The sequence below is a fragment of the Ochlerotatus camptorhynchus genome, unplaced genomic scaffold (genome assembly GCF_037179485.1).
Source record: "Ochlerotatus camptorhynchus isolate MF236.1 unplaced genomic scaffold, CSIRO-AGI_Acam_v1.1 ptg000434l, whole genome shotgun sequence".
Lineage (NCBI taxonomy): Eukaryota > Metazoa > Arthropoda > Insecta > Diptera > Culicidae > Ochlerotatus > Ochlerotatus camptorhynchus.
In genome coordinates, this window is record NW_027040920.1 from 3,088,009 (window position 1) to 3,115,664 (window position 27,656).

Below are 27,656 nucleotides of genomic sequence, written 5' to 3' on the forward strand. Positions count from 1 at the left end.
AAAATGTTGGTTAAAATTTTCAGATTTTCCCTTTGATACTTTGAACATCGTAGAAAAGAAGTTCATGTAGTGAAATGATAAGGACATTATCTATCCATACAACAATATAATCAAAACCTTGCTTAAAAACTTCTTATTATTCACTGGTGAACACTTCAGAGTGATGTCTCATGCTGTTTTTGAGATATGACCAAAAAACTAACAGCCCGGAAAATGCTGGTTCATCTTCTCGATTTTTTTTCCGAAATTGACATACTTTGAAAATCCATAACGCATGAACAAAGTTTCGTAGAAATTTTGTTTTGTTTAGTGAAATGATAAAGAAAATATCTCAGCAACCCATACAAAGTATTGAAGCATGAAACAAATTTATTACCCTGGCAATGGTTGTTTTCTGATTGTCCTTGTGATTTTCCTCCATCGTGAACATTTTTGCGGAAAACATTTCCAGAGTGATTTGAGATTTGGGCGTAATTGAATTTGTAAACAAACACGCCAATCGCCGATTCATCGCAACTAAAAGATCAATCTCGAAAACTAATAACACTACCAGGTAGATGAATGATTACTCTATCATTTGGCATAGTTTTATTTGTGAAATTGAGCTTTTATTCACTATTGACGATGATAAGGGTGATTGACGTGTTTGTTTACAAAAGCAATTGCTTGTATGATGTATGATAATTGTCTACCACTCATTGTAGCACGGAAACTAATGTCGTTTTCGTTTTTGCGGTGTAGCACCGGTGTAGTGTAAGCAGGAATAAGCGCGAGTCTTTGACAACTCAACATCATTTGTATGTAAACAAAGGTGGATCCTTTAACTACACCCTAAATTATTTCGGTATACGGCACCGGTGTAGCTACACCGCAAAAACGAAAACGATATTAATAACCTCTGATTGTCACTGTATGAAGGGCCAAAAACGGTTTTGGTGGATCGATAGGTAATTCACCTATACGCCTCCACGGGATGATAGAGAATCTCCTTCCAGCCACATGATCATACAATTGCTCAAAAAACAAGCCGTCCGACAAAAGGATACCTACACGGTAACCGCAAAATACCCATACCCATACTTTGTAGTCAAGTAAGCATTTTCGAGTGAGACTGGGACTACCCATTAAATGAGAAAACATATTACCCATTTATGAGTATTTGTTACTCAAAAATGAATACTTACTACTTATTTTTGCAGTTGTAATTACTCATAAATGGGTAAAATTTTACTCATTTAGTGGGTAGTCCCAGTTTCCCTCGAAAATGCTTACTTTGTAGTCATTATTGGATATTTTGCGGTTACCGTGTAATGAGTTTGGAGAAGAGCCCGCCCTTTTTCCACGAGATGTTAACAATAGGGAGTTGACAATTTCACTCTTCCCATCCAAATCGCTTCAATTGGATGCCCTGGCAGTCCCTCCCCTACCCATCATTTATTGGTTCATATAATAATATAATGTTTTATATGCATATGCTACAAGGCGTAGGTCACTCCGCACACCAATCTCGGGACATCTATTTTGTCATTGTGCCACAAGTGTGCCACAGGTGTGCCGAATGTGCCGGTCATACAGCAAGCTGCGATTGTTTGTAAAATATCCATCCTGGCAACCCGGTATTTCTGACACCTTGAATGTTTTGGTTTGAAATCCCAAGGATAAATCGGATTAAGGATGACCTGGGAAGGGTGGGTGTGCGAAATTTTGGTGTTTTATGTTAATAGTATGATAAAAATCCTATGTTTTAGGGTTTTATAATGCCCTCAAAGGCAGACCAGAAACCTATACTATCGTGCTGTGAAAAGCAACGATCTATCAGCGGCTGGAAAGAGATGGTACCGGTGGGGACATTGTAAGAGATCGACTATAAAGGATGATGAATAGACTTCGGTAGTTTGTTTTGTGTGAGTTGCATCATTATTTGAATTAAGGGTGCTAATGGGGTCTTAATAACTGCCTCTTTCTCTTGAGCCCACTCTAGAACCTGCATTTCGTATTTAGATCTATAAGTGAACTGCTGGTCTGAGTTCTTCTGGTATATTCAATTAGAGGATGGTCCTGAATATACAGTCAAACAGCACGTAATGTTGTGAACAACTTCAATAACAGTTATCCAGCAGTGCTCCGATTTTATTTACAACAATCCAATGCCTACGAGATTGTGCCGAAGGTATGCCAAAGGTGTGCGCATGGATGTGCCCAAGCTGTGCTGAATCTAATTTCGGCACAATGTGCTGAGTCTTACCCCTTGATATGCTATCATTTTGTGACAGTATATACGGTGACTTACCTTTGACCATCTTCCTTCTTGTCTTTTGTTGGCCTTCTTGTAGGTGGTTGGCCTAAGGTCTCCTATCCTCTGATGGGACTGCCATCTTAGGTGTAGCTTCCGGGGAAGAGCATTTCTTATTCAGTCGCTGGATGTCAGTCTGACACTTTTTGAGCCGCACCTCCGTGGTGGACAGACGCTCGGCGGCGAAGCATTTCCTCTACCACCGTGCTTGGGGGTTACCGCGCCACTGTCCGCTTCGCACCTCCTCACTATACTGGTAGTCGTTTGTAATCATATGACTCGTGGAGGCGTGAGGTAGAGACTTGTGAGGACCGGAGCTAGGAATCACTCTCCTTTCAGGTTGTCAACTCCAGGGATGGCAAATGTCTTTTTCAATGAAAGATCTCACGCGATATTTACAGGTATACTTCTGTCACTATCATCGGATGAGAAAACGATAATAGAGATTTTCTTTAAAATCTCATCGAAATTTTTGAAATTTTTGAGAACTACACTCAAAGGATTTTCAAATCTAATAAGATTAAAAGTTACGCTAAATCGCAACTCTCCTTACCGACGCATAGCTTGGTATAAAGAAAGAGAATTCTGGCTTAGTATAAAACTGGTTTATACATTGGATAGTATAAAATTGAGATATTCTTTAAATGTACATTATGCGTTTATTAGCCAGATTCGATTATTTTTCAGTTTCATGTCATGTGGTTTGTTATGATTGAAAAACATAAACAAAAAACTGGAGAGAGTGAACCGTATGGGTATACGTTTTTATTTTTATTCTTTAAAATTAATAACATTATGAAGAAGTTATGGTTGAGGTTGCGGTGGCAGTGATGACTGACATAGATGATGATGACTCGGAAGTATATAAATAATCGAAGGTTTTCATGAGATTTTTCAAAGTCACGGCCAGAAAACGGCACCATCCAATTGGATCCATCAGCGGGAAAAGTCACCTATCCGTATTCCGGTAGTTCAGCTTCTCACACCTTCACCCTCACGCCCTTCAAGATGTGCCTCATGATACTATATATACTATTATACTCCCCGTAAATCGAATCCTCATCATACTGCGACACACGGGAGATGGTCGATCCGGTTCAGGTTGTTGTACGACGAAACCAAACTCTTCCAGTCCAGATACCGCATGGAATCACCTTGTCTTAAATGGTGTACAATTTTTTGATCCCGTTGCCATCCTATTGATTCGCCAAGGCAGTTCCCATCCGTATAAATCAACTCAGAACTGGAAGTAACCCAACAACCGAGAATTGTTTGTGTTGATCTGGCGTTGAAATGACCAGAAGTTTTGCCTATAGGAAGAACCTCAGAAGACTCGATCACAGAACGGAATAGGCCACAGTTCATCCGGTTCAGGATTTTTCGCTTCGTCGATTTTGTGGCGACGGCAGTTCAGTTCCCTCCAGTACGATCGCTGGGGGCGGATGTCGATGGAAGTACAAAAATACCTGATATGATAATCAAACATTTTGAACCAGACTCACCACCGTACCGCAGCATATTCTCACCTTTCTCGATTCCCTCACCGGAATTATTTTTTTTTGTTCTCGATATCCCCATGATCCGTTCCAGTTTCGACTTATCGTTGACCAGTGGCAAAAGCATGGAATCCCACAGCGGCAGTGATTCACCTTAATTAGTCGCACTCCAAAGCAAAGATGAATGACCAATCTTCTGCAAAATACTCGTACCTAATACCTCCGATGATCTTGCGCTGTGGATAGCCAAACATCAGCATCTAAAATTATGGTGCTGCATTTAAATAATGTTTTATAAAGTTATTACTGCAGTTTTTTTCTACTCGAAGCTAAGATAAAAACACTTGTTTGAGGCGGTTTATGTCGATTCATGACAAGAGCTAAACATAGAAACGAATTGTTATGCATAATCATGAACTATGACATGTTATTCATACTCATGCATAAAAACAAACCTGGAATAGATTACTTTTAAATCAAAGCTATGTATAAACAAAGCTAAGTAAAATAAAAATTACATTTAAATCAATTTTCAATTAGTAATATTTTTGAGTACAAGCGTGTATCTTGATTGCATTGATAGTGCTAGATACCACCTAGCCATAGGCTTCCAAGGCAGTTTATTTTGAATCCGCTTCTCTCTTATCCTAGACCCTCTCTAGGACAGTTATGCTTTTATGGACAGTGCAGTAGTTAAGATAAATGAAACCGCTCAAACAAAGTTGAAGGAATACTCAGTAGAATGTAGGTTCATATATACAAATTGATGGATCGATGCGATCTCGCGCTCTAGCAATTGCTAACTTGCTATCTTAATCATCAATTCTGGTGACCAACCCCTTCGGAAAACCGGGCGAACAGCGCATCCAACACATTGTTACACAAATTGTGATAACAAGCGCGTACTTCAAACTTTACGTACGCCGTAAATTTTGTCATATTTTATATTTGTTACAAAAGTTGTTAACCGCTTTTCCCATGCGTAAAAAAAATGTGCACATGGGGTGTATCATTATCGTATAAAGTTGAGCATCACAATTATCTCTTCTCGAATGTCTGTCGGAATAACTTTCCTTCGACGTCAGTTTGTTGTTGTGTACCGTTAGTTGTCAAGATTAGGAATCCTTTTTGGCCAACCGTAGGATTCCAAAGAAAACGTAGGTTGTTTATAGACCAGCTAATGCCTCCTGCGGATTAACTCCGTCAACGACGTCACACGGCTAGACTGTCTCTCTGTACGATTGGCCGGAACCCCGTCATATGTTTTACCGTTTACCACGTCTCTTAAAAGCTGTAGGCGTGCCAGGCAGGATCAATTTGCATTTGCGTCTTTCACAAATCGATAGGACATGATTTTCATTCGGATTTTGCTCTTTCCTTTTGTCTCCATTTCAGTTGACGCCCACGCCGGTGAGCTGTATAACGTACGAGCTGACACCGGTGGCTCCATTCACGACAATTCCGGCTACAAGCGTAGCCAGTACGGTTGGCTCAGCGGCTTGCATCGAAGAGATCATTGATTATCCGAAGTCGCATCCTGCGACGGTTGAATTTGTTCATCACCAGCAGCAGCATCAGCAGCAGCATCAGCATCAGCAGCATCAGCAGCAGCAGCAGCATCATCATCATCATTCGCAACCACCGCAAGTCGTGCAATACGTAGATGCTGGCGTTGCTGCCGGTGTTCACAGTGCCAATGTAATAACACCCACCAGCGGGGGGAGTAGCAGTGGTGGTATTGTAAACCCTAGTAGTGTATCGAATAGCAGTGCAACTAGTGGGCATAACGAATTGCTAAGTGTGATTGAGGCGATTGGTGCAGGAGGAGGCAGTGGTGAAGTGATACCAATCGTTGCCTCGAGTGCTACGAATTTTGCTTTTATCAGCAATAGTATCGCTACCACTAGCAGTGCCGGAGGCTCGGGTCTGTTGGCAACTGGCGGAATAGGTAGTGGGCAGCTAGCAGGCGCCGGAAGTGTTACCAAAGTACAAACCATGCTACAACCAACGGCATTGGCAATTGGTGCTCCGGTAGGGAGCGGTTATGCAACGACCCCGGTCAAACCGGCAGGTCTAGCACCAGGTAAGTCAACTGATGTAGTTTTACGAAATTTTTACCAGGTTTACTTCCATTCATTTAGCAAAAAAATGGGGTTGATATTTTGTATTTGTAAGCAACAAGAAGTGGTTGTAAAGTATGTGTTTGACACATGAAACCTGCCAATATCGCTTTATGAGAGTCGTAGATTAATACGAAATGTGCCTTTATTCCACTGTTTGCTCTGATCTGAGTAAGTTATTTACCCAAACATACATAATCGAACAAGCATTTAACGAACAATTTAAAAGTATCGTTGTTGGTAGTACCACCACCTGTGGCGCGCATAGTTAATTCCCTTGCGTTTGACGTTTACACAGTACCGCCATCTGTTCAGCTTAGTGCCCACCACAGTGTAATCAAAACATGGCGGTAATGTTTTAGCGACGATGTTTTACAGTGCGAAATATTCAATGAGTTATGTCTGTTTATCTGTGTTACTTATTAAAAGCTTTATAAACGTTGACTGCCTTCGCGATTCGATAGCTGAAGTTTGATCTAATAACAAACTGAATACGTGTAATATGCACATAAACTGACGCTCTAATTCGATCGTTTTCAATTGCTTTCATAACATGCTTATTAGATGGATAATCAATGTTCTTCTAGATAAATTATCCGATTGCATTGTATTGCTTGATAATATTGCTGAATAAAGGTGCATATAGTCGGCTTATAAGCCACTACACACTTAGAAATTATCGCCGACTTCGGTAATTTTTACCGAAATCTGAACAGCTGAACTGTTCGGTAAAATTTATGCAATTCAATTCAATTGCTTTTCAGCTTCTTTGAAACTAAATCTCCACTAAAATGACAAGATTTGATCATTTAAGCAAGGTTGAACATGGTTTGAAATTATTTTCAAATTCAAAAGCCTTTAAAATAAAGGTCAAAGTTTTACCGAACGTTCAGCGGTTCTGATTTCGGTAAAATTTACCGAACACGAAAACAAAATCTTAGCAACAATCAATACGAAACTAACGATTTTTAATTGGCTCACCACTTTAGTAGCCTATTGGTCCCAAGCAAACGATTACCGTACCCTATTCTAGTCGAAATTCTAGTACTACGCAATGTTTGTTTTGATTCGCTATGAAAGTTTGACAGATAAAATGAGGGGTTATTGGTTTTTCCTATGTTTCGAGGGGTGAATCAATTAGCTTGGGACCGAAGAGAGTACCAAAGCTGAGCCAAAAAGTTGAGCACGTTATTTCGGGACCTTCTAGTCTTAGAATTACCTCTATGATCTTAGTGTGTATTTATGCGTCCATGTTTTAATAGCATGCTTAATAAACAATAAATGGGTTCATTGCTCGACAACACTGGTTTAGCCTAACAACAAGACGAAATCGGTTGCTTAGTGGTTACCGTTTTCGCTTATGGAGTAGAAGCACCGGTTGGAAACTAACGATTTAAAATTGGTTCAACGATTAACGTACCCCATTTCTAGTCAAAATTCTAGTATTGCACTATGTTTGTTTTGACGCGCTATGAATGTTTGACAGATAAAATGAGAGGTTCGTGGATTTTCCTATGTTTCGAGGGGTGCATCGATAAGCTTGGAACCGAAGATAGTACCAGAGTTGAGCCAAAAAGTTTAGCACGTTTCTTCGGGACCTACTGGTCTTAGAGTTACCTATGGTAGAAGGTCGCGAGTTCAATCCCAGGCGCAACCTTTTTTTTTATTTGTGTCACTACGCCTCGTAATCACGTCTTACGGTCCACAATTATTTCATCGAATAAATATAACGCGGGTAAACGCTCCTATAGGTGCGGTACGTTAAGAACTGTTCATTAATGAAAGTAGATGTGGGATAGCAGGAATGCGGTGTCCTACCCCCCCGCTGCTACCACCGTTTGACAGCTCTCGATTGGACATCCATCAACCAACGTCGTGTCCAACCGACTTCGGGTACGCGCCAACAACGAACGATCGGTACGTGAAACCACATCTTCCTTTCTCGACCTCTTTCTCGTTCCAGCAGTTGTACAGGCAAGTCCATGTTAGCCCCCGCTCTCGAGCAACGGATGGCTGCACAGTTTCCACAGTAGACACCTGTTTCTCAAAGGAAAATATTTATTTTCAACAAATTAATAAGTTTACTTTATTATATAAATGAAAATTAACATACATATGACCGATTTCACGTGAGTTTGAATGTTTACTTCTCATTTCTGAAGAACGCTCGCACTTTTCTCTTGATATGGCCCATTATACCACAGACAGACATACAAATTAGTACCGTTGTATCAACAATCAATACGAAACTAACGATTTTAAATTGGCAAACTACTTGACTACCCTAGTCGAAATTCTAGTACTACGCAATGTTTGTTTTGATTCGCTATGAAAGTTTGACAGATAAAATGAGGGGTTCGTGGATTTTCCTATGTTTCGAGGGGTGAATCGATTAGCTTGGGACCGAAGAGAGTACCAGAGCTGAGCCAAAAAGTTGAGCTCGTTTCTTCGGGACCTTTTGGTCTTAGAGTTACCGCTATAGTTCAGGGCAGTTTGAGGGATTTTGGAATTTTTCGACAAAATCGACTTTTTCTTTCTTGAGCATCTCCCAACGTAGCAGAAGCATAGTGAGTAGATGCCAGATCCGGCCAAAATAATGAACGATCCGTATACTTTTGGTAGATGATTAGAAGCCGTTTTTCGATGCATTCTGTAATTTCTGTTTCTGTAATTTTCATCACTGATTGTGCCCGTTGTAAAATACGAAGAACTCTTCAAGCCACAGGAGCAAATGCACTTTTTGCCAATTCTCGAAACGACAACTTTTCGGAAAACCATTTGTGCAGAATTAATCTGTAAGTCGACCCATCGTTCGAAATTTCTCACTTTTTTTTCAGGTGTGTTTTCAAAATAAATAATATTTTTACACACTGAGCGAAAATTCACATTTTTTTGTTACGTTTTAACTCTAAACCATTGATAAGCCACTTTCTTTAATGAACAGTCCTTAGAAGCGTAAGGTTCCTATTCGTTGATACAAACAACGTAAATATTTACCTTTTTGACAAAACCCAGGTAATCATGACGTTTGATTATTGAAGACAATATGAATGAAGAAAAGAGACCAACTGCTGTCATTATTACCTGAGATTTGTCAAATAATCTAAATATTTACATCGATTGTATCGAAGAATAGTTGTGTATTCCCAAGTAACAATTTCCAGTTGAAGAAACGCTTTCGTTTTGATTTTGTTCAGCTGCATGTTGAATAATAATTGCACAATGTGTTCACCACAACTTTTATAAAACCCTTGTTTACACTCGTTTGGAGAACCTATACAACTGCAACACAAAGGTGTTGTCTAACGTATTCAGTAAAACGTTTGCCCAAAATCAATTTCTTGTTGAAGAAACGCTTCCATTGTGATTTTATTCAACTGCATGCTGAATAATAACTGTACAATTTGTTTATTACAACTTCTGTAAAACTCTTGTTTACACTGGTTTGGAGAACCTGTTCAACTTCAGCATTATATGTCTACGCGGTATAGGAGTAGAAGCAACTTTTATACAACGTTTATAGATACATATTTAAACTCAAGCTTTATTATTTTGGTGAAAGCTCTTATACAACGTTTGTAGACACTTCTTGACAGCTGCTTTGAAATTTAGTAGAGAGTAAACCTGAGAGGCGTTTGTTGCACTCTTTTATGACTCCTAAATAATCATTGTACAGCAAGCGGTGAAAAGCGTTTATAGCACTTTTTAATGACTCCTTAATAACCGTTGTGTAAGTACTCACAATCAGGGTTACTTCCACTCACTTGCTATAAAAAAATGTTTTTCAGAATTATGAAATCATGAGGTGGTAAAATGATAATTATTACTTGTAAGTTACAAAATGAGGACGTGAAGTATGTATTTGAAATATTAAATCAAACAATATTGCTTTCAATGCGTCACAATCAGCAATTTTACGACTCGTGAGTGCTCACTCTGAGTGAACGCTCACAAATCATAAGATCGCTTATTGTGACGCTCTGAAAGCAAAATTGACAGGTTTTATGAGTCAAACACATACTTTAAACCCTCTTCTCGTTACTTACAAGTACAGCATAACTTTATATCATCTAATGATTGCATAATTCCGAAAAATATGTTTTTATAGCAAGTGAGTGGAAGCAACCCTGCTCACAATATTCACAGATTAAAATTAATTTAACAATTGTTGTGGTACGCCAAAATAATTGCTTTTACAGTTTTTATTAATTTAATTTATTTGTGCACATTGAAAAAATATGTAATTATGCCATAATACACATTCTGTGATCATGGAGGAAGTAGTAACTAGCATCGGTTTAATCTTTGATTGATATTCTTTCGATTAATCTCCCTAATAATTAATTGAGAGAATTTATCTAGAAATGTTATCGTTGATTATATGATATATGTCTTAAATTAATGTTTGCATTTATTAATAAACACCTATATATATAATTTACCTCTACTCCACCGAGGGTTTCTCGAAGCAAGATTCGAACTCATGATCCCGGATTGCCAGCCGCTTCTGTTTCCATCCCAACTAACATTTTCAGCTTTGTAAGCCAACTTTTCCAGCGTTGTGCTGTAAAGTAGCTGAAAAGAAGCTGCAGATACAGCTACAAGCAAAAGCTAGCAAAATAGTGTTGGAGAGCGTTTACTCAACTTTCTCACAACCATTATTCAATTTGTCAGTCGCATTGAATAACATCAGCCAATAAACGCTAATGTCACTTCTATACACACGCTACCCAACTTTCAACTTGTAACTGCAAAACAAAGCTAACAAAGTGATTATATTACTCATTTGATGGCTTCTACACAACCAACCACTCTTTCTGAATAACATAAACATCAAAAGTGCTTTTTCAACAACTAAACAACCTATACTCAGCTTATAAACTGTGTTAGAGCTATTTCGGAAGCATTTTCACAGTCAACTAGGTTTATTTTTAGACGTGTGCAGTTTTACAGCTTTTACTTTGCTCTTTTATAACTAGTCGAGAAAAGTGATTCATGTGTACTGTTATAAAGCCTCTACTCAGCGATTTTGTTGTAGAAGGGAATGTTGCTTTATTTACATAAGTTCAAAGTGTTGGCGTAGCACAGTTGGTAGTGTCAAGGTTTGCCTTGCCAATGAGGTCGTCTTGAGTTCGATTCCAGGTTCTCCGGTGCAGGGTAATGAGGGTGATGATTTGTAACTAATTTCGATTAATTTGATTCACAGCAAAATAAACTCAATAAATTCCTTCATAAAAAAGCGTAAACAACCGGCTTCAAGAGAAAGCTGTGTAGTGATTATTGGATAACCGGGAAAAGGTTGAATAAGCGCCTTTCAAGTTCACACACAACTAAACAGCAGGATAACAGCTGTATAGAAGCGTTAATGGATATGCAATAAGAGCTTCTCCCGACCGTTCCAACAGCCATAAGTAGCTGACTAAGTTCGCCAGATTTGCTTGTATAGAGGTTGAGTAAAGGTTTCCTCATATCGTATAACGTTTGAATACAGCTTGAGACTGTATAAATGAAATGAGTAAAGCGTTTACATTGTGAAAATTGTTAGTTGGGATCTGCTCTATTCTTGAATACATATTTTGATCATATGAGAGAAGTATATGAAGCTCATCTTGAGTGACTTCTCTTGCAGTCGAATAATCATTGCCTTATGGTCATATAAACGTGCCTATCACTTGTGCTATTTTTAGCAACAAAATTGTGGTTGGTGGTTGGTCGAACGTAAACAATCATTTAAGAGTGCTCCAAGCAGCTTTTGAAGCTTTTAACCAAATGGCAATACAACTACATTCTTGTTCAACTCTGGAAGCTATTATTCAACGTTTGATCAACTCAGGTGTTGTATAAGAGCTCCCAATGGTTTGTTTTGATGCGTTTATTCCACATCCTATATGGCTCCTGTCAAACAGTTTAACCGAACGTAAACAATCATTTAAGAGTGCTCCAAGCAGCTTTTGAAGCGTTTAACCAAAAAGGCAATACAACTACATTCTTGTTCAACTCTGGAAGCTATTATTCAACGTTTGATCAACTCAGGTGTTGTATAAGAGCTCCCAATGGTTTGTTGTGATGCGTTTATTCCACGTTCTGTATAGCTTTTGTGAATCAGTTTAACTAAGGTGCTATAAAAGTTATCGTAGGTCTTATAAAGCATATAGTTAAACCGAACGTAAATAATCATTTAGGAGTGCTCCAATAGCTTTTAATTCTTTTAATCAAATGGCAATACAACTACATTCTTGTTCAACTCTGGAAGCTATTATTCAACGTTTGATCAACTCAGGTGTTTTATAAGAGCTCTCAATTGTTTGTTGGGTTGAGTCTCCATGCACAACTATAGGAACCTAACGATTATAACGTACCGCAACTATAGGAGCGTTTCCGTTTGTAAATTGGCTTTTAGTAAATCAACAATTGCTGAATTAATCATTCCCAAAAACCGTGCAAGTGCTAAAGTTGTAATCGGGAGTACTGATACCTATTGAGTGGCAGGCATGCATTTATTGTCCATTGAGCTGACCATGTGTTGTATTCTAAGTTAGTTCAGATGTCAAGGTAAGCGGCTGGTAATCAGGAGGTACAAAATTTCGAATCCCTTGCAATAACAAAAGATGTATTGGGGGCGACCCCGGCGTAGTGGTTAACATCCATACCTCTCACGCCAAATTCACGAGTTCAAATCTCACCCCCGGACAAGTCACGAATGACCCAAGAGTGTTAAAATGACTATAAAAAAAAAAGATGTATTAAATTTTCTAATATAAATAATCAGTTCAACAAAAGTAAGGTCAGTATCCACAATAACTCGGACACATCAAAACTTAAGTAAAACACAAATTTCGCATTATATTTCAATTGTATTTGTAGATTCATGGTATATGATTTAAAAATTCACGAAGTCAAAACATAGTTATTCGGTATTTTCATAAAATTTTCGAACTTTGCGCTTAACTCCATCCATTAGGGTTTGTACAGACTCCTCATGTGGTGGCCGTCTTTGTCCAAATTTGTTGGAAGTGTTTGATATCTTTGATTTCTTGTTTCTTTCCAGAAAGCTTCTGCTTCATCAGAGCCTAATATCTCTTGATCAAAATCGGGACTGAACAAAGGGTTTTCTTTGTGGCTTTTGATGAAGGGTAGCAATCGCATCTGCAGGCACTCTTTCTGATAAATCTCCTTGTTGATTTTGCCTGTAGTGACGCAAGATTTACTCTTTTGGCCACACGTGCAAATTACTTGCCAAACAAGGTATTTTTTTTTTTTTGGGAAAATTCGATGCCTCCTGAAATACACAGCTATATCATTTTTGACAATAGCAGAATAGAAAGCCAGCCCTGAAAGCTGTTTGAAATCCTCCAGGACATAACTTTCATCGTCTATAACAAATTCTTCAAATATTCGCAGTACAAACGTAGAGCTCGTGATTTTGCTGTCAATTTCTGTTTGTCGTTGCGATTTGGAACTGTTTTTACTTTATACGCCTTCAGCCCCAAACGCTGTTTTGAATTTTGGACAAAAACAGGTGACTTTCCTACTTTACGAGCCACCGTTCGAACAGTGAGATTAGTGTTTGCCTTCAATATCCTCTTCACCTTTCGGACCATGACAGGATGAGCACGTCCAATATTTTTATCACTTCTCGATTACGTCCGTACAAAATCCGCTCGCGCCCGTGTTTTATATTAGTCACCATCTTGAACACTAAACATGGAATGTGAACACCAATCGTAGTCTTTTTCATCAATAACTCCCAGCTATACCTCAGCGAAATTTTTCACTGCTACGTGCAATATTGCAAAAGTGACAGTGCAGCATGTGACAGCATTCCATTTTTGGCACGTTCCGTTTAAGGCAACAGATGCTTCCATTTTCAGCAACACAAAAAGGTCTGGAAGATTTTTGCGTAATCCCAGAAGTATTCTATGGTACACCTAGGAAACTTTCAGGAACAATTTGTAGGACTTTATGGACAGGTTCAAGGGACTTCAGGTAGGTTGATTTCTTGGAGAATTTACACGATTTCGAAGGTGGGTTAAATACTTTTGGGAACGAGTCTAAAGACTTTGAAACGAGTGGAGTTCACTTCTATTTGGTTCGGTGAACTTTGGGACAAATCGGGCTGGCTGCAAGAGCGGGAAGATTGAACCTCGATAACAGGGGTCACATTATGTTACCAAGACGAAACGAGTTTTTCATACAAGCCTTCATACGAAAAACGCTTCATTTCGACTTCCCCAATGAGGCCCCAGATTCAGTATATTTCAGGCGAGGTTCCAGGAGACTTTGAGTGTAAGTTCAGAAAAACTTCTGCATCTCCAACTAGAATGTTTTAGTTATGTAAGAAAGATTGCTTTAACCTGCTTCAATTCACCAGTGGGGCACAGTGGGCCAGAAATGAAATCTAGCGGGCATAAATTAATAACACTCTGCATTCAGATAAGCTGACATCTTCAGCAAAGTTTCTTGGCTTTGTTAGGATTACAACTTGAACGAAAAAAAATTGCCGTGCAGATGGTGCAGCGTTTTCAAAAAGTTGCTGAAGACATCAAAGTTCAATTTATTGAAATAACTACAATGAAATATCGGCTCCGTAAAGCTATCGTGACTGAGCCTCCGAAATAAATAAATTTTAAAAACAAAATCAAATAACTGAGATTCGGAATTTTGTATAATGTACCTTAAATTCTTATTTTAGTAATATTTTTAGTAAATTTGTTTAAATTAATAGTTTTTTTTCTCATTTTTTTGTCTTATTATTTTTTCTTATAGATTACATTTTTTTAGAGTATCAGAAGAATACAATTTGTTCTAGAGTACTGAAAAACAAATACCGTGCCAGCACCATATTTGACGCGTCCCTAATGATGACGCACTCGTCTAATTTTCATCGCATCTCGATTTTGACAAGATATTTTTTAAAACTTTGTTACACCATCATCCCTAGAGCACAGGAACTAATATTTGCAGAAGTAACATTTCAAAAATTATGATTGAAAATAGTCGAACATTATTGAGTGCGTCGATTTAGGAACCGCTTCGAATATGGTACCACTCAAAAATTAAAAAAAATATATCATGATTTTCAGAAATAATCTTCTTTAAAAACCGAGGGGGGCGACTCTATCTACTTTGCAGGAAAAATTGTGTTTTGCTGTGGTTAGGTACGCGCACGCTGAGCAGATAGATAGAAGATAGATGACGATTCTGAATATTTCCTGTAAAAAGATGATGCGCGAATCAAGTAGATGCGATAAATTAAAGAAGATTTTTCGAAGATTGATTCGCTAGTGTGAGATTTGTTGAGCATCTAGAACAGAGATTTAGATGTGTCGCCCCCCTCGTTAAAAACCGCAACCGCTGTTGTGTCACTTTTTTATCAGTAGATGAACAAAGCTTCACCGGTGCACTCGTAAATGGCCAAAAGGTAAATGCACCTTTTATTCGGGAAATGATCCTTAATCCTTTGAAAAAAAAACTCCGAGTGTGTAGCTACTTAGGTGCACTAGCATATACACGTTTATTATCGATGGGTTTTATTGCATTGTAACAATTAGTTGTATTGTATTTCTACGATTTTTTTTTATTTGGGAAATGCTCTTGTGAAACTTTTTAAAACGCTGACTGATTCGTGATTACGGCGTACATACTTTAGTAAACAAACACGTTAATCCCCAATTTATTGTATCAGGCAGAGGAATGATTGCTCTATCATTGGGAGGAAATGCTATGTTCATGTCCTGTTTAGACTATGGAGTTATAACATGTTATAATAATTATCGGCAATACAAATTTCACCAAGAAAGCCTTTATGACATGTCATACCAATGTTACATGTCTCCAGTCGCTGAACACTTTTAACGTCCATTTCAAAAACCTCTTCAATGCTGAATTGAACGTTTTAAAATAAGCTTCCCACACTGCCGTTTATGCTGTTGATGACGATGGCGATGATGATTATCAATCATCCTAGAAAGTGACAGCATCATATTTGTATCGCCATCTCTGTCGTACAACCACCATCGAATATGACAGTGGTTTTGTTTTCTCTGTTCGACACCCATGACGGCACTCACCCCTCAAGAAGCTCAGCACTGACGACCCATCTGAGGATCCCCTTTATGCTGCAGTCTGCCTGGCGGTCGGTCGCCTTTACATGTGTGTGTAGATAAAAGTCCGTACAGAGAGTGCTCTGTGCGCGGCCATTTTGGTGATTTTCGTCTCGTGTAGTGATTTCGAAGTGGCAGTCAGCCCAACAGCAGCAAGCAGCAGCAAAAATCGAAATTTCCTCTCGTGCAAGTCCGGTGCAGCAGTTTCAAAGGACACTAGCAATTTCCGGTGACCGCGGCGGATCCAGTGCGGGTGTTATCCTATCGAATCCGGTTCGCGACGCGGAGTGCAGTCGATTTTTAGCTCGGTTCAGCAAGCAAGTTCCTCGTTGGTTCGGACGTTCGAGGGAGGACATTTTTCTTCGACCCGTCAAAAGCAAGAGCAGATTTTTCTTGCATTATAATTCGTTTTCTTTCTTCGCTTGCTCGCTCATATACAGTGAGAAAGGACACTCAGTGCTAGGAACTAAGTGAAATTATCAATAAGGTGATTGGAAACCGGTGCCGTGTGCGGCAAATCGCATCCCGGATGTGGCATATCGTTTTGGGGGTTGGCAAAAAAGTTGGCTGAAAACGTGCCTCCCCGCAGTTTTGGAAAGTGGTGTCCGGGAATCCAAATCCCGTACAACTCTCGCGTGACCAGTATGTGTGTACGTCGTTTGGCAGTGGTGTGACAGAGAACAAAAGTGTCCGAGTGAAAAAGGGACGGTGAGGTGCCAGTTTTGACAGTTTCGTTGCAAGTGTTAGTGCGATGTGTGTGCAGGCTGCTCACCAATACGGCTATGAATGAGTGTCGATGGTTGATTGATCGGTACAGGAGTGCACCGGAGAATATCGTACAGTGCTGCCAGTGCGCACCATTTGCAAATTACCATCGGATTTTTTATGTGGATTATATTGTTCAAGGTATCCTATTGGGTTTTTTTTGCCTTTCTCTTGAATCTAATCTAATCGAGTATAATACCACTTGAAAAATAACCTCAGATCTAATGGACAGGATGTCCCTGTGCCATTCACTGAGAAAATTATCTGACTCCCATTGATTCCATTTGGGTCATTTAATTCCGGAGATATGACCAAAAAGTAAGATTCGGTTCCTACGAAAAGTCTAAGAATTTGGTCCATAAACGTGCTCTTTTGTAATGAAAAGTCCAAAATATTGAAACTTTATCCTAAACTTCACACAACTACAAGGATTTAAGGGTCAGAGATCCCAAATTTAATAAGAACATTTCCTAGAAATGCAATTGGAAGCTATTTGAGAGGTTGATCAAATTTCATCCCATATAAATTTTAGATTTCAAAAATGACTTTAAAATAAACAAAACCTCCAATATTATTATTTTGCAGAAAAATGCTTTTGTAAACAACGACTTTTCTATCGCCGATTTTCCGTGAAGAAGAACTCGCTTTTGCAAACAAACAATAACAGCTGGCAGAGGAAATATTCTCCTATCTGATGATGTTGTTAGTATGCAGATGTGAGCTTTTTTGCGTAAGAAATCGGCGTTCAAAGCCACTCTTTTGAAATGCTGATGAACATGCAACCATGCAGAACGATAGTCGTCGTATCTAATGATTTCAATGCCGTTTGTTAACGTATATTCAGATTATCGATGTAGAGTGACTTCACTGTCATATCCGTAACGCAGTTTATTTACACAATGAGATTTTCGTGTACTTTGCATTCAAATATAATATTCCCTTCGCGCCCAGGGATATTGACCATGCAACTACAATTTTCATTTAGATTTACCGTAGAACAAATAAGTCTATACTGAGTATTTAAGGTCCAAGGTAGCAAAAAGGCCTAACACTACAGTTACGTAAAAATAATATATGTTAATCTTACACGAAGAACATCAGTGTATCAGTTTCACATTGCCTTACTTGATATTAAAGAGTTTGTGTTCAATACACTTCATTGTTATTCTGTATTTGGCTCCGTTTTTTCTCGACTTTTGTGAAGTTGCAATTAGATTTCGCTTATGCTCCCGCTCCAGAAATTTGTGGCATCGCGAGTGATAGTTTTTAAGTTCAGTTTATTTATGCGTTGTATGATTTTATGAGCGGTCGCTTCGTGTTTGCGTCAAGGAGCAATTGACTATATTAAACCTGAGGATTGATCCCGTAAGGCGGGTCTATGATCGGAACTACTACTCCAAACGTGACAGAGCTGCTTGCAAAGTATTCACTTGGACTGATTTGGTGAGATTGTTCCTTTTTTTTTACTTTTATCTATTTAAACTTAATTTCTATGAATCCGTAGCATTTGGAATCATTTGATTCGGATGAGACTTAACTTTCATCCTATGGATTTTAGACATCCTATTTTTTTAGGAGACATCCTACTAAATACGTGCCATATACAAAGCAGGAATTGCTTTGATGATGGAAGTGTACACGCAGTACCAATATACATTTTATATCGATACTACGTGTATGCAGGGCGTGTTGTAAGTTCATGCATTGTTTCTTCTCATTGTAGACAGCGAATAACGAATAGCGAGCAAGGGCGCTATAACCTAGGCGAATACAGCATTCCCTCCGTATAGGTAACGTCCGCACACCGCTCTCTGTTGTCCTTCGACTGAGGTCGGCTGGATCGATTGAGGGATGGCAGTGGGTTGGCGGTGCCGTCCACGCTTGTACGGAGGGAGGACTGTACGCTCGAACACAAGGGGTAAATACCTGTGTTCCATCCCAGGAGATCGGACAACCAAGGAGTGTACATTAACTTTCTTAGCTCTGTCACTCCCAACGATTTATATAGCCTATTTTCAAATCCTGCATACGGAGCGGTTGGTACGGTATGTCCCCGCTCTTTGATTATCTGTGGATTAAATGTTAACCACTGTCTATACTTATTAAGTAGACATGGTAAACATTCACTTCCACAAAAATTAACTAAACGCTACACAGTAGGCCTGGCCGCTTTATTGTTTGTTTCACATCCTTGATGTGCAGCAGGCATTAATAATGACAAGAAAATGATAGATGTATTTATATCATTTCCAGGATTCTTTCAAGTACTGGCTGTGTATGTGTAGACTAGACTAGACTAGAATACACTTCATTGTTATTCTGTATTTTTCATCTATCAATTCAATTTTTTTATTGAAGTGGTCATACAAACTATTACAAATTTGTTGTTCAGCAAGTGAATCGGTATTATGAATAAGAATAAATATAAAAGTGTTAACAATGATTTTAATGAAATTTAATTTCTAGATGATAACTACGAATAAATCTCATCAAATTGACTCAGTTAATTTAAAAAAAAATGAGAATTTGTTGGAAAAATGCATAGCACTTTAAGAAGATTCATCCATCTTACTATACCTACTTGCTTTTCGAAAACACCTAAACTTTGAAAAATGCCGGTGGTATCAGAATTTCAGATGCCTAGAAACCAGAGGAATTTAAAGATATTCGTCTAGGGACTAGTTTTAGTGTGTAAAATCTCCAAAGATTCTTGCACGAGAAGCTCCAGAACTCTGTGGTAGAAAGTATTAAGTTTGAAATAATAATTTGTATTTAATACTACACTCTGTTAACAATTGCCACAACTTCAGAAACTGCCGTGACTCCAAGGAGTTGAAACATTGAAAACTACAATAATTCCCTAAATCGTTCAGTGGGTTCCAGTAGTACCCTGATCTTTAATTTTAAAGTTTTGTTACCTTCCAAGGCTTCTTATGCTCTGGAATGTTTAGTTCATGGTGTTCTGGAACTTCATTGAAATTCTAGTTGCACATAAATTTCCGGTTTTATCTTCAATTCTCAGAGATAATCGTGGATTATCTTCATTTCTCAGAGTTACTTAGGTTTTCTAGTGTTCCCGAAATTTAAGTATTGGCATGAATTCCACGACATGCTGGTCTTCCGGAAAGGCCTCCCTTAGCTCAGTCGGCAAAAGCGTATCTACAAAGCAAGACCATGCCAAGAATTTTTCGGGTTGGAACATTTCTCGACCCTGGGCATTGAGCATGATTATACAGGCAGCCCTCAATAAATAACTGTGCAAGTGCAACACTAAGTTGAGAGCACGCAATAAGCGATAAGAAATAAGCTTGAAATTTGAAGAAGAAGAAGGTCTTCCGCAAAATCTTTAAAAAATATCAAGTTATAAAGCTGATCATAGAGCTCCGAGGTTGGTTAGAAAACACTTGTAGTTTTGATATTGGGATATATTTGAGATTTTAATATGAATATATAATACAAAGACGTTCCTGATCAACATTAAAAATGGTCATGGCCTCGTAGTTTTAAATGGTTTGGAGTTGTGGTCTGAATGTAGACTCAGTGGATTTGTTCTGTAGAAAACTTGAAATATCCATTCTACATACATGACAGTTTCAAATTCTTTATTTTTCCTCTACTTCAAGAGTTAAACAAATCGTGGTACTCTAGGATGAGTTTTAAAAACATTTAAAACATCTCATACTTGGAGCTCACGATCTAGGAAGACATTACAATTTTCGTAATGCAGAGACTTTCAGAAACTTCACAGACTCTGAATAACTGCTCAAAGTTTAAGGCGAATGAGCTACCTCTAAGCGTAAGAGTTGCCTTTTACCTACGCCAACCAACAACACTATCGATTAGGGGAATATTACCCCTATGCCGATGACGTTGGTTTGCGTGGGCAAGCTTCGGTTCGTGAAAAAATGGCTTTACAAGTTTTGTTTATGAATATGAATTGTGGGTTCAATTCCCGTTGATTTCTATACTTTTTTTTTTTGCAATTCAAACGTTAGCTAATGTTATTTTTCGGTAAGGTATTTTTGTGTGTGCTGCTGTGCCGATGTGTGAAAGCGAACTCTGCCAAACCGTTGAGCTCTATAACTGATGTTGGCAACTCTTCTTTTCCGATCTGCTGCACTTCAAATCGTCAGTCCAATTCGGTGACATGAGTTGAACAGTAGCTTTGCAAAGTGGACATCCGAAAAAAAAAAATACTGTTGTCATTGTCGCCGTCGTCGGAGGATAAGACACATGGTTTGTTACTCCGGAACTTGGCCAGTGTGGAGGAAAAACAAGTTGAGAATTGGTTCGATTTTTATCTACGCCATCCTCGTGCCAAAGGGGCGAGTGGAAATCGAACAGTACAAGTGAATGGCAATTTTTGCTGTGTCAGACGGATTGTCGAAATAGAAAAAAAAAACGACGAAGTTTCCTCGGAAGACATATTGAATCGCGTGAACAGTGCGTGTTAAACCTCTGATTGAAGGTGGAATGTAGGTTTTTTTTTGGTTCTAATGTGTATTATGATTTTTCTTTGTGCAATTTACAGAAACTTGAGATCTAAAAAAAAAAGCTGATGGAAGATAATTTTCTCGATTGAGCAACCAGTTGTTCGACTGCAGAGTGGTGGTAGAAAAAGTTTAAATATATCATAAAAAGTGAATGATTGAGAGAGAGGAAAGAAGTAGAAGTCCAATTGTAAGTGGAAATTAAGTCAAAAGTGACAGCTTACGAGAGCTGTCAGTGCGAGAAGAACAGAGCACAGTAGATACCGAGTGCTGAACAGGAGAAGAAGAGGAGATAAAAATAACAACAAAAAATACGAGAAGAGCAAAACGAACCGAAAAGAAGAAGTTGGTGAGTGAATGAGCGAAACTGGTCGCTCGTACCAATACAGACGCGGATAAACGTCAACTTTGGGAAAGGTTGGCACTCACACATTCGTATAGCGTGCAAGCCAAGAAGAATAATAAATAAGAAATAACATACACAAGGCTGAACGGTACGTCAATAGTGGCAGTGTGAGCTCTTGGCGTTTATGATCATTTTCAAAGTAGTTTTTTCTTCGTGCGCTGGGGGAAAAAAGGCGAATATTTGGTTATAACAAGTGGCCGAAGGAAGGAGCAGAAGAAGAAAAAATCAAGTGATAATAGAGTAATCAGTCTTTTTCATTTTTGTTGTTTCGTTCAGTGCACCGCTTTTATTGTTCGGTTGTTTGATTTTTATGCTTGAGCGTCGAAGTGCAAGCAAAAAAAAACCGTATATTTTCGCCTCTATACATTGAAGAGAGCTAGTTCGAAGCAAATCAACGAGTGTGATATCGTACACTTCGCTGGTAGAAGTTAAAGAAGCACAGGAAGCGAAAAGTACTGTCATCGCACGAATCGGCTACTTTTATGTGTATGTCGACAAGGGTTGTAGCTAGGAGCAAACGGCAGCAGCAAGTTTTGCACTACTTAACACACATGTAAAAAGGCCCCCGGTGGAGCGAGACACGTCTGGCTAACTGGACCCAGCCCAGAAAGCGCTCGTCTCCTCGTTCTTGGGTAGTCCGGTCCCCCGTCTGAATATCCGGGGAAGGAAGACACGGCTTCCTTTGTACGTGGTGGAGTTTTCGTTTCTCCCACGCGAGAAACGCTCTATCGAAGGATCAGGATCGTCGCCACAGCAGAAACGTTGTTCGGGAAATGGATACTGGTAAGAAATAGTTTTGTTTTTTTTTTCAAACAGGCGTGTAGCATATGTTGTAAAGAAAACCCGAAAATTCAACCTTCAGTCGTCGATTATTCAATCAACGGCAAAGTACGTCCCTATTCGTGCCGAGAGAACAAATCGAAGAGAGGCGGAGAACTGTCAAAAAGTTGAAAATCACTCTGACATAACCTTTTTAATTTCATGAATTCCTTTTCTCGTACGCCGGTGTGCTGCCGATGACGGAAATAAGGTATCCTGAGGGGTTCTCTCAGTTGTAAGAATGATTTCCGATCTGGAAGGGAAGAATCCTCCTACTTTGCTCCCGTAGTGCATGGATCGATTTATAGTGCCCGTCCGTGGTGTGGTAGATGAGAAAGTATTTGCCAGTGAATATTTTTGGCTTTGCAATGTTCTTTCTCTTATGTTTGTGTATTTCCTTTTTTACTCTGACTCAGATAAAAATAGCTTGTTTGTAGTCGTACCACTAGTGCGAAGACCGTGACCGTTCTTTGTTCGAAAACGTTGGAGTTGTTGTTTTAGTTTCGAATGGGAATTTATCTTGGATTCGGGATTGGGATTACCCCCCGCTTCGTCGAATAGTTTGCTTGTTGGAAAAACCAACATGAGATGGAAAACTTAGCTACAAACATCTATCGACAAAATTTAGTGTTGTTAAATAGACAAACATTGATTGTTTTTATACTTCTGTACATACATTGATTGTTTAAAGAATTCGAAAATCAGTATAACTCGAAAGGACTGCTCGTGTTTAAAAGAAGGACGCATTGCTATAGATCCAAAATATCTATTATTTGAACATTTCTGAAATCAGTAGAACTCAAAAGAACTGCTCATGTTCAAAAGAAGGAAGGTTGCCAGGTTGAAAAAATCGAACCTTCTTAATCTTTGGACGAGACTGATTTACTTTGTTCGAGAAATTTACTAAGTTTTGAGAAAAAATCAAAACCGTAGAAAATGGCTTGCTCTTCGGCGAAATGTCCCGCTCCCGAAGACACAGTTGAGTTGTGCCTATACTTACCTTACCAATCAGGCTAAGAGGCCTTGTTGTCCTCTGCTGTTCGAAGAAGTCGTCTCCACTCTACTCTACTGAACTATTCTATTCCGGGGTTTTAATTTTTCGTTATTCAAAATTCTCATGATATGAATTCCAGCATTAACTCGGGATTCTTCTGAAATTAACCAGAAAACACTCCGTGTAATAATTACCGTTGAATTATTTTAGGAATTTCCTAACCCCCTCTAAGAATTTGATTGGAATCCTTCTTAGAATTCCCTTGAACCTATTCAGAGACTTTGATTAATTTGAAATTCTTTTCAAAATTTTCTTTTTACTCTATTCAAAACAGCATAAATCTTTGGAAATTTTGGAGTATTTCTCTCTAATTATCAGCAATTTTTTTGCAATAAATTTTGTTGGAGCTATGTGTCGCATCTTTCGTATTAGGGTTGAAATTATCGCCAGAACACTCGTAAAACTCTGTGTCTCTTTGAATTCTTATCATAATTCTCTTGGAATTCTTCTTCAAATTCATCTGCCATTTTCCTCACGATCCCCATACAAATCTCCTCAGAATCACGTAGGAATTTTCTCTTTCACAACTCCTTTTGAAATCATCTAAAATTACCTAAGAATTCAATTTAGAACTTGCATTCTTCTACACAGAAATCCCTCCAAATTCATCAAACAATTTCTAAGGACTTCATGTCAGAATAATTCTGGAATTCTGCTCAGAACTTCTCCTTCGAAAATTATGTGGGTATCCTCTTCAATATTTTTTGAAATCAACGGTTTGAATACTTTTAAATTTTACTAAAAAATCCAGCGTTTGTCCGCAAGATTCTAAAGATTGCGCGTCTTTGAATTTCTCTGCTGGTACCATTTTCGGCGGTCACCAGTGAGCCCAGATACACGAACTCATCGACCACCTCGATTTCGTCAACGACAATCTGAACTCGGGGTGGAAGGCTAATATTGTCTTCCCTAGAACCTCTTCCTTTCATGTATTTTGTCTTTGATGCGTTGATGGCAAGTCCAATCCGCCAAGTTCAGCCTTCAGTCTGATGTACGTTTCCGCCATCGTCTCAAAGTTCCGTGCCATGATGTCGATGTCATCGGCGAAGCCAAGAAGCTGGATGGACTTCCTGAAGATCGTGCCACTCGTGTCTATCCCAGCTCTTCTGATCGCACCTTCTAATTCGAGATTCAAAGGGACTCGAGAGTGTTCTTGATACTCGAACAACGCACATCACTCGATTCATCATCGCCTTGACCAATCGCGTCAGTTTATCCGGAAATCCGTACTCGTGCATAATCTGTCATAGCTGATCTCGATCGATTGTGTCGTATGCGGATTTGAAATCGATGAACAAATGATGTGTGGGCACGTTGTATTCGCGGTATTTCTGCAGAACCTGCCGAATAGCGGAAATTTGGTCCGTGGTAGCGCGGACACCCATGAATCTCGCCTGGTATTGCCCCACGAACTCTCTTGCAAATGGTGACAGGCGGCGGCATAGAATTTGGAAGAGTACCTTGTAGGCGGCGCTCAGCAGTGTGATCGCGCGGTGGTTGCAGCAATCCAACTTGTCGCCCTTTTTGTAGATTTGGCATACGATACCTTCCATCCACTCTTCCGGTAATCCAAATCTTGGCAATTACCCAATGCAGCACTCTAGCCACCGTATTTTAATAGCTCACTTAGTAGTTGATCTATTCCAGCTGCCTATTGTTCTTCAGCCGACCGACCTCCTCTTCAACTTCTTGAAGATCAGGGGCCGGTAGCCTGTCGTCTTCTGCGCGTGCTCCAAGGTTTGTTGCCATGCTTTGCATCCCACCGCCCTTTTAAAGACATTCCCAGGTATTTTCAGCAAACAGATCGATAAAAGAAGCTTTTATCTAGCATCTAAACGACACACACATCAAGAAACGATTCTGTGATCAAGATATTAACGAAAGAAAAGTCGACGAAGAGAATCTGTCAATGTTACTTAGAACCTAATGTAATCTTCAGCTTGAAATGTTGAGCACCCGAGAAAATCAGCAAAAAAACCGAAATTTAATTTCTTAAATTCAGTGCCTAACCTGTTTCCCGCATATTAGCTGGCAATAATTCCTACATGACTTTCTTAAACGTGCGACCAGTGCACTGCTAAAGGTCCGTTTAGACTATCTGATTTCTTGGTCTGATTTTGACCGCCGCCATAATGAAAAATCTGCTCGATTTTACTTTTGACACACTTTGTCGAACCCTCCTGTTAGCTGGTGTTCACACTGCTTGCACATGTCGGAAGAATTGTCAATTTAGATTTCAAAACAAAATTTGTATCTGGAATCGAAAGTAAATGCTTCCATAATAAATTACAGGAAAATTGCTCTAGCTTTGGTAGGCGTATTTACTTTTATTATTTTAAATAAAATGAGAAGGAAAAGATGAACTTTGTGGAGTAGGAAATAGTTGCTCAGGAGGAGCACCGGCAGGGATCTGGCTCATCTTTTCCTTCAAGACCTGCGATATTAAGACGAAAAAGGATTTCAAAACTTCACCAGGATGTCGATACCAACTTTCGACAAGCTAGTGGGAAAAGTTCTATATAGATCTAAATGATTCCTTTGAGTTCTGAAAATTTCTGTTAAGATCTCAATTCTGCATATTTCTTTGAACACCTTCGGACGTCCCTGAAGTTTTATTTCTGTTCTCTGGTAAAATATCTTTGAAGATCAACTAACTTTCCTAAAGATCTGAAAAGTTCTGAATCCATGCATTAAATATCAACAATTATCTCTGATGTTCACTAAATGTCTAATAATCTATGAACTTCTCGAAAGTTATATAGTTTTCTCTGTAGATTATCATGATTCAATTAATATCTGCAAATATCTCTGAACATCTACGCAATTCCTTTAAGTATAAAAAAATATCTAGAACTTTTTGAGCTTCCCGGAAATTTAAGGAAGTTCTCTGAAGATCTACTAATTTTTCTGAAGTTGTGCAAATATCTATAAAGATCATCGAACTTCCCAGAAGTTCTGTAAATTTCACTTAAAATCCAAGAACCTCAATAAAATTCTGCAGATTGTTTTCAGTAGATCTTCTCTAAAGTTCTGTACATTTCTTTGTGGATTCTTGGACTTCCATAAAGTTCAGCAGATTTATCTGAAATTCTTTGAAATTCACTAAAGCTCTACAAATTATCTGAAAATATTTGAATTTCTTTGAAGTTGCGTAAATACTTTTTCGGCGAACTTTCCAGAAGTTCTGTGAGTTTTGCATTTTTTTTTCTAAAAATGTACGAACTTCCTGAAGTTCTACAGACTTCTCTTAAGGTCTATGGACTTTTCTGAAGTTCATCAGATCTATCTATTTCCAATTTCCATGGAGTTCTGCAAAATCTTCGAATTTCGTACTTCATTGAGATTTGTTTTTGGAAATGAAGTACTTTTCTGAAACACTGAATCAGTGCAGTTCTACAGATTCTGGAGATGAACTAGCCATAGGCTAAAAATCTTCTTAATAAAGAACTAAAAAAAACAAATAAAAAGTTCTACAGATTTTTCTAAATATCTACTCTTCTGAAGATCTGAAAATACCTTTAAAGTTCTGTGAAGTTGTCTGAAGCTCCGTAGTTTTATTCTCAAGATCTGCGCATTACCTTGAGGCTCAATACATTTCTCAGTAGATCTGTAAACTTGTCTGAAGTTTTGTAAATTCCTCTGTAGGTTCTCAGGCTCCCTGAACATCTGAAAATGTCCCTGAAGATCTTCTAAACTACCTAAAGTTCTCAAAATTTATCTGACAATAGTTGAGCTTCCTTGAAGGTTTAAATATTTCTCTCAAGATCTATAAATTTCCCTGAAATCGTATAAATATTTTTTTAAACCGCCGAACTTCCCTGAAGTTCTGCAAATTTCACTAAAGATCCATTCTAAAAATGCATCAGAAAATATGCACTCTTATGCACTAAAAATTTATCTGAAGATCTATGACCATTCTTGTGATTTTTCTGTAGCTTTGTTCTGAAAATCTACGAACTTTTCTGATGTTCAACAATTTTTCAGTAGATCTCCAAACTTCTGTGATACTCTTTACATTTCACTGTAGATTCTTGGACTTTTCTGAAGGTCTGCGAATATGAATATTTACCAAAATTTCATTTATAGTTTTACAAATTGATCTGAAAATAT

At 38.6% G+C, this 27,656-nt stretch overlaps 1 protein-coding gene across 10 annotated transcripts in view; it reads left to right on the forward strand.

The window, feature by feature from the left end:
* Larp4B (La-related protein 4B) overlaps nucleotides 1–27,656 on the forward strand; it is a 143,504-nt gene that overhangs the window by 16,678 nt on the left and 99,170 nt on the right. For 4 of the 10 annotated variants that reach the window (XM_065234558.1, XM_065234568.1, XM_065234559.1 and 1 more), the window contains exon 3: nucleotides 5,185–5,872. In XM_065234558.1, coding sequence (XP_065090630.1) covers nucleotides 5,185–5,872 — 688 coding nt within the window. Of the gene's footprint in view, nucleotides 1–5,184; nucleotides 5,873–16,138; nucleotides 16,721–20,910; nucleotides 21,014–21,308; nucleotides 22,457–27,656 lie in introns of those variants that run through there. The other 6 variants (XM_065234561.1, XM_065234563.1, XM_065234565.1 and 3 more) reach the window with 6 other exon arrangements.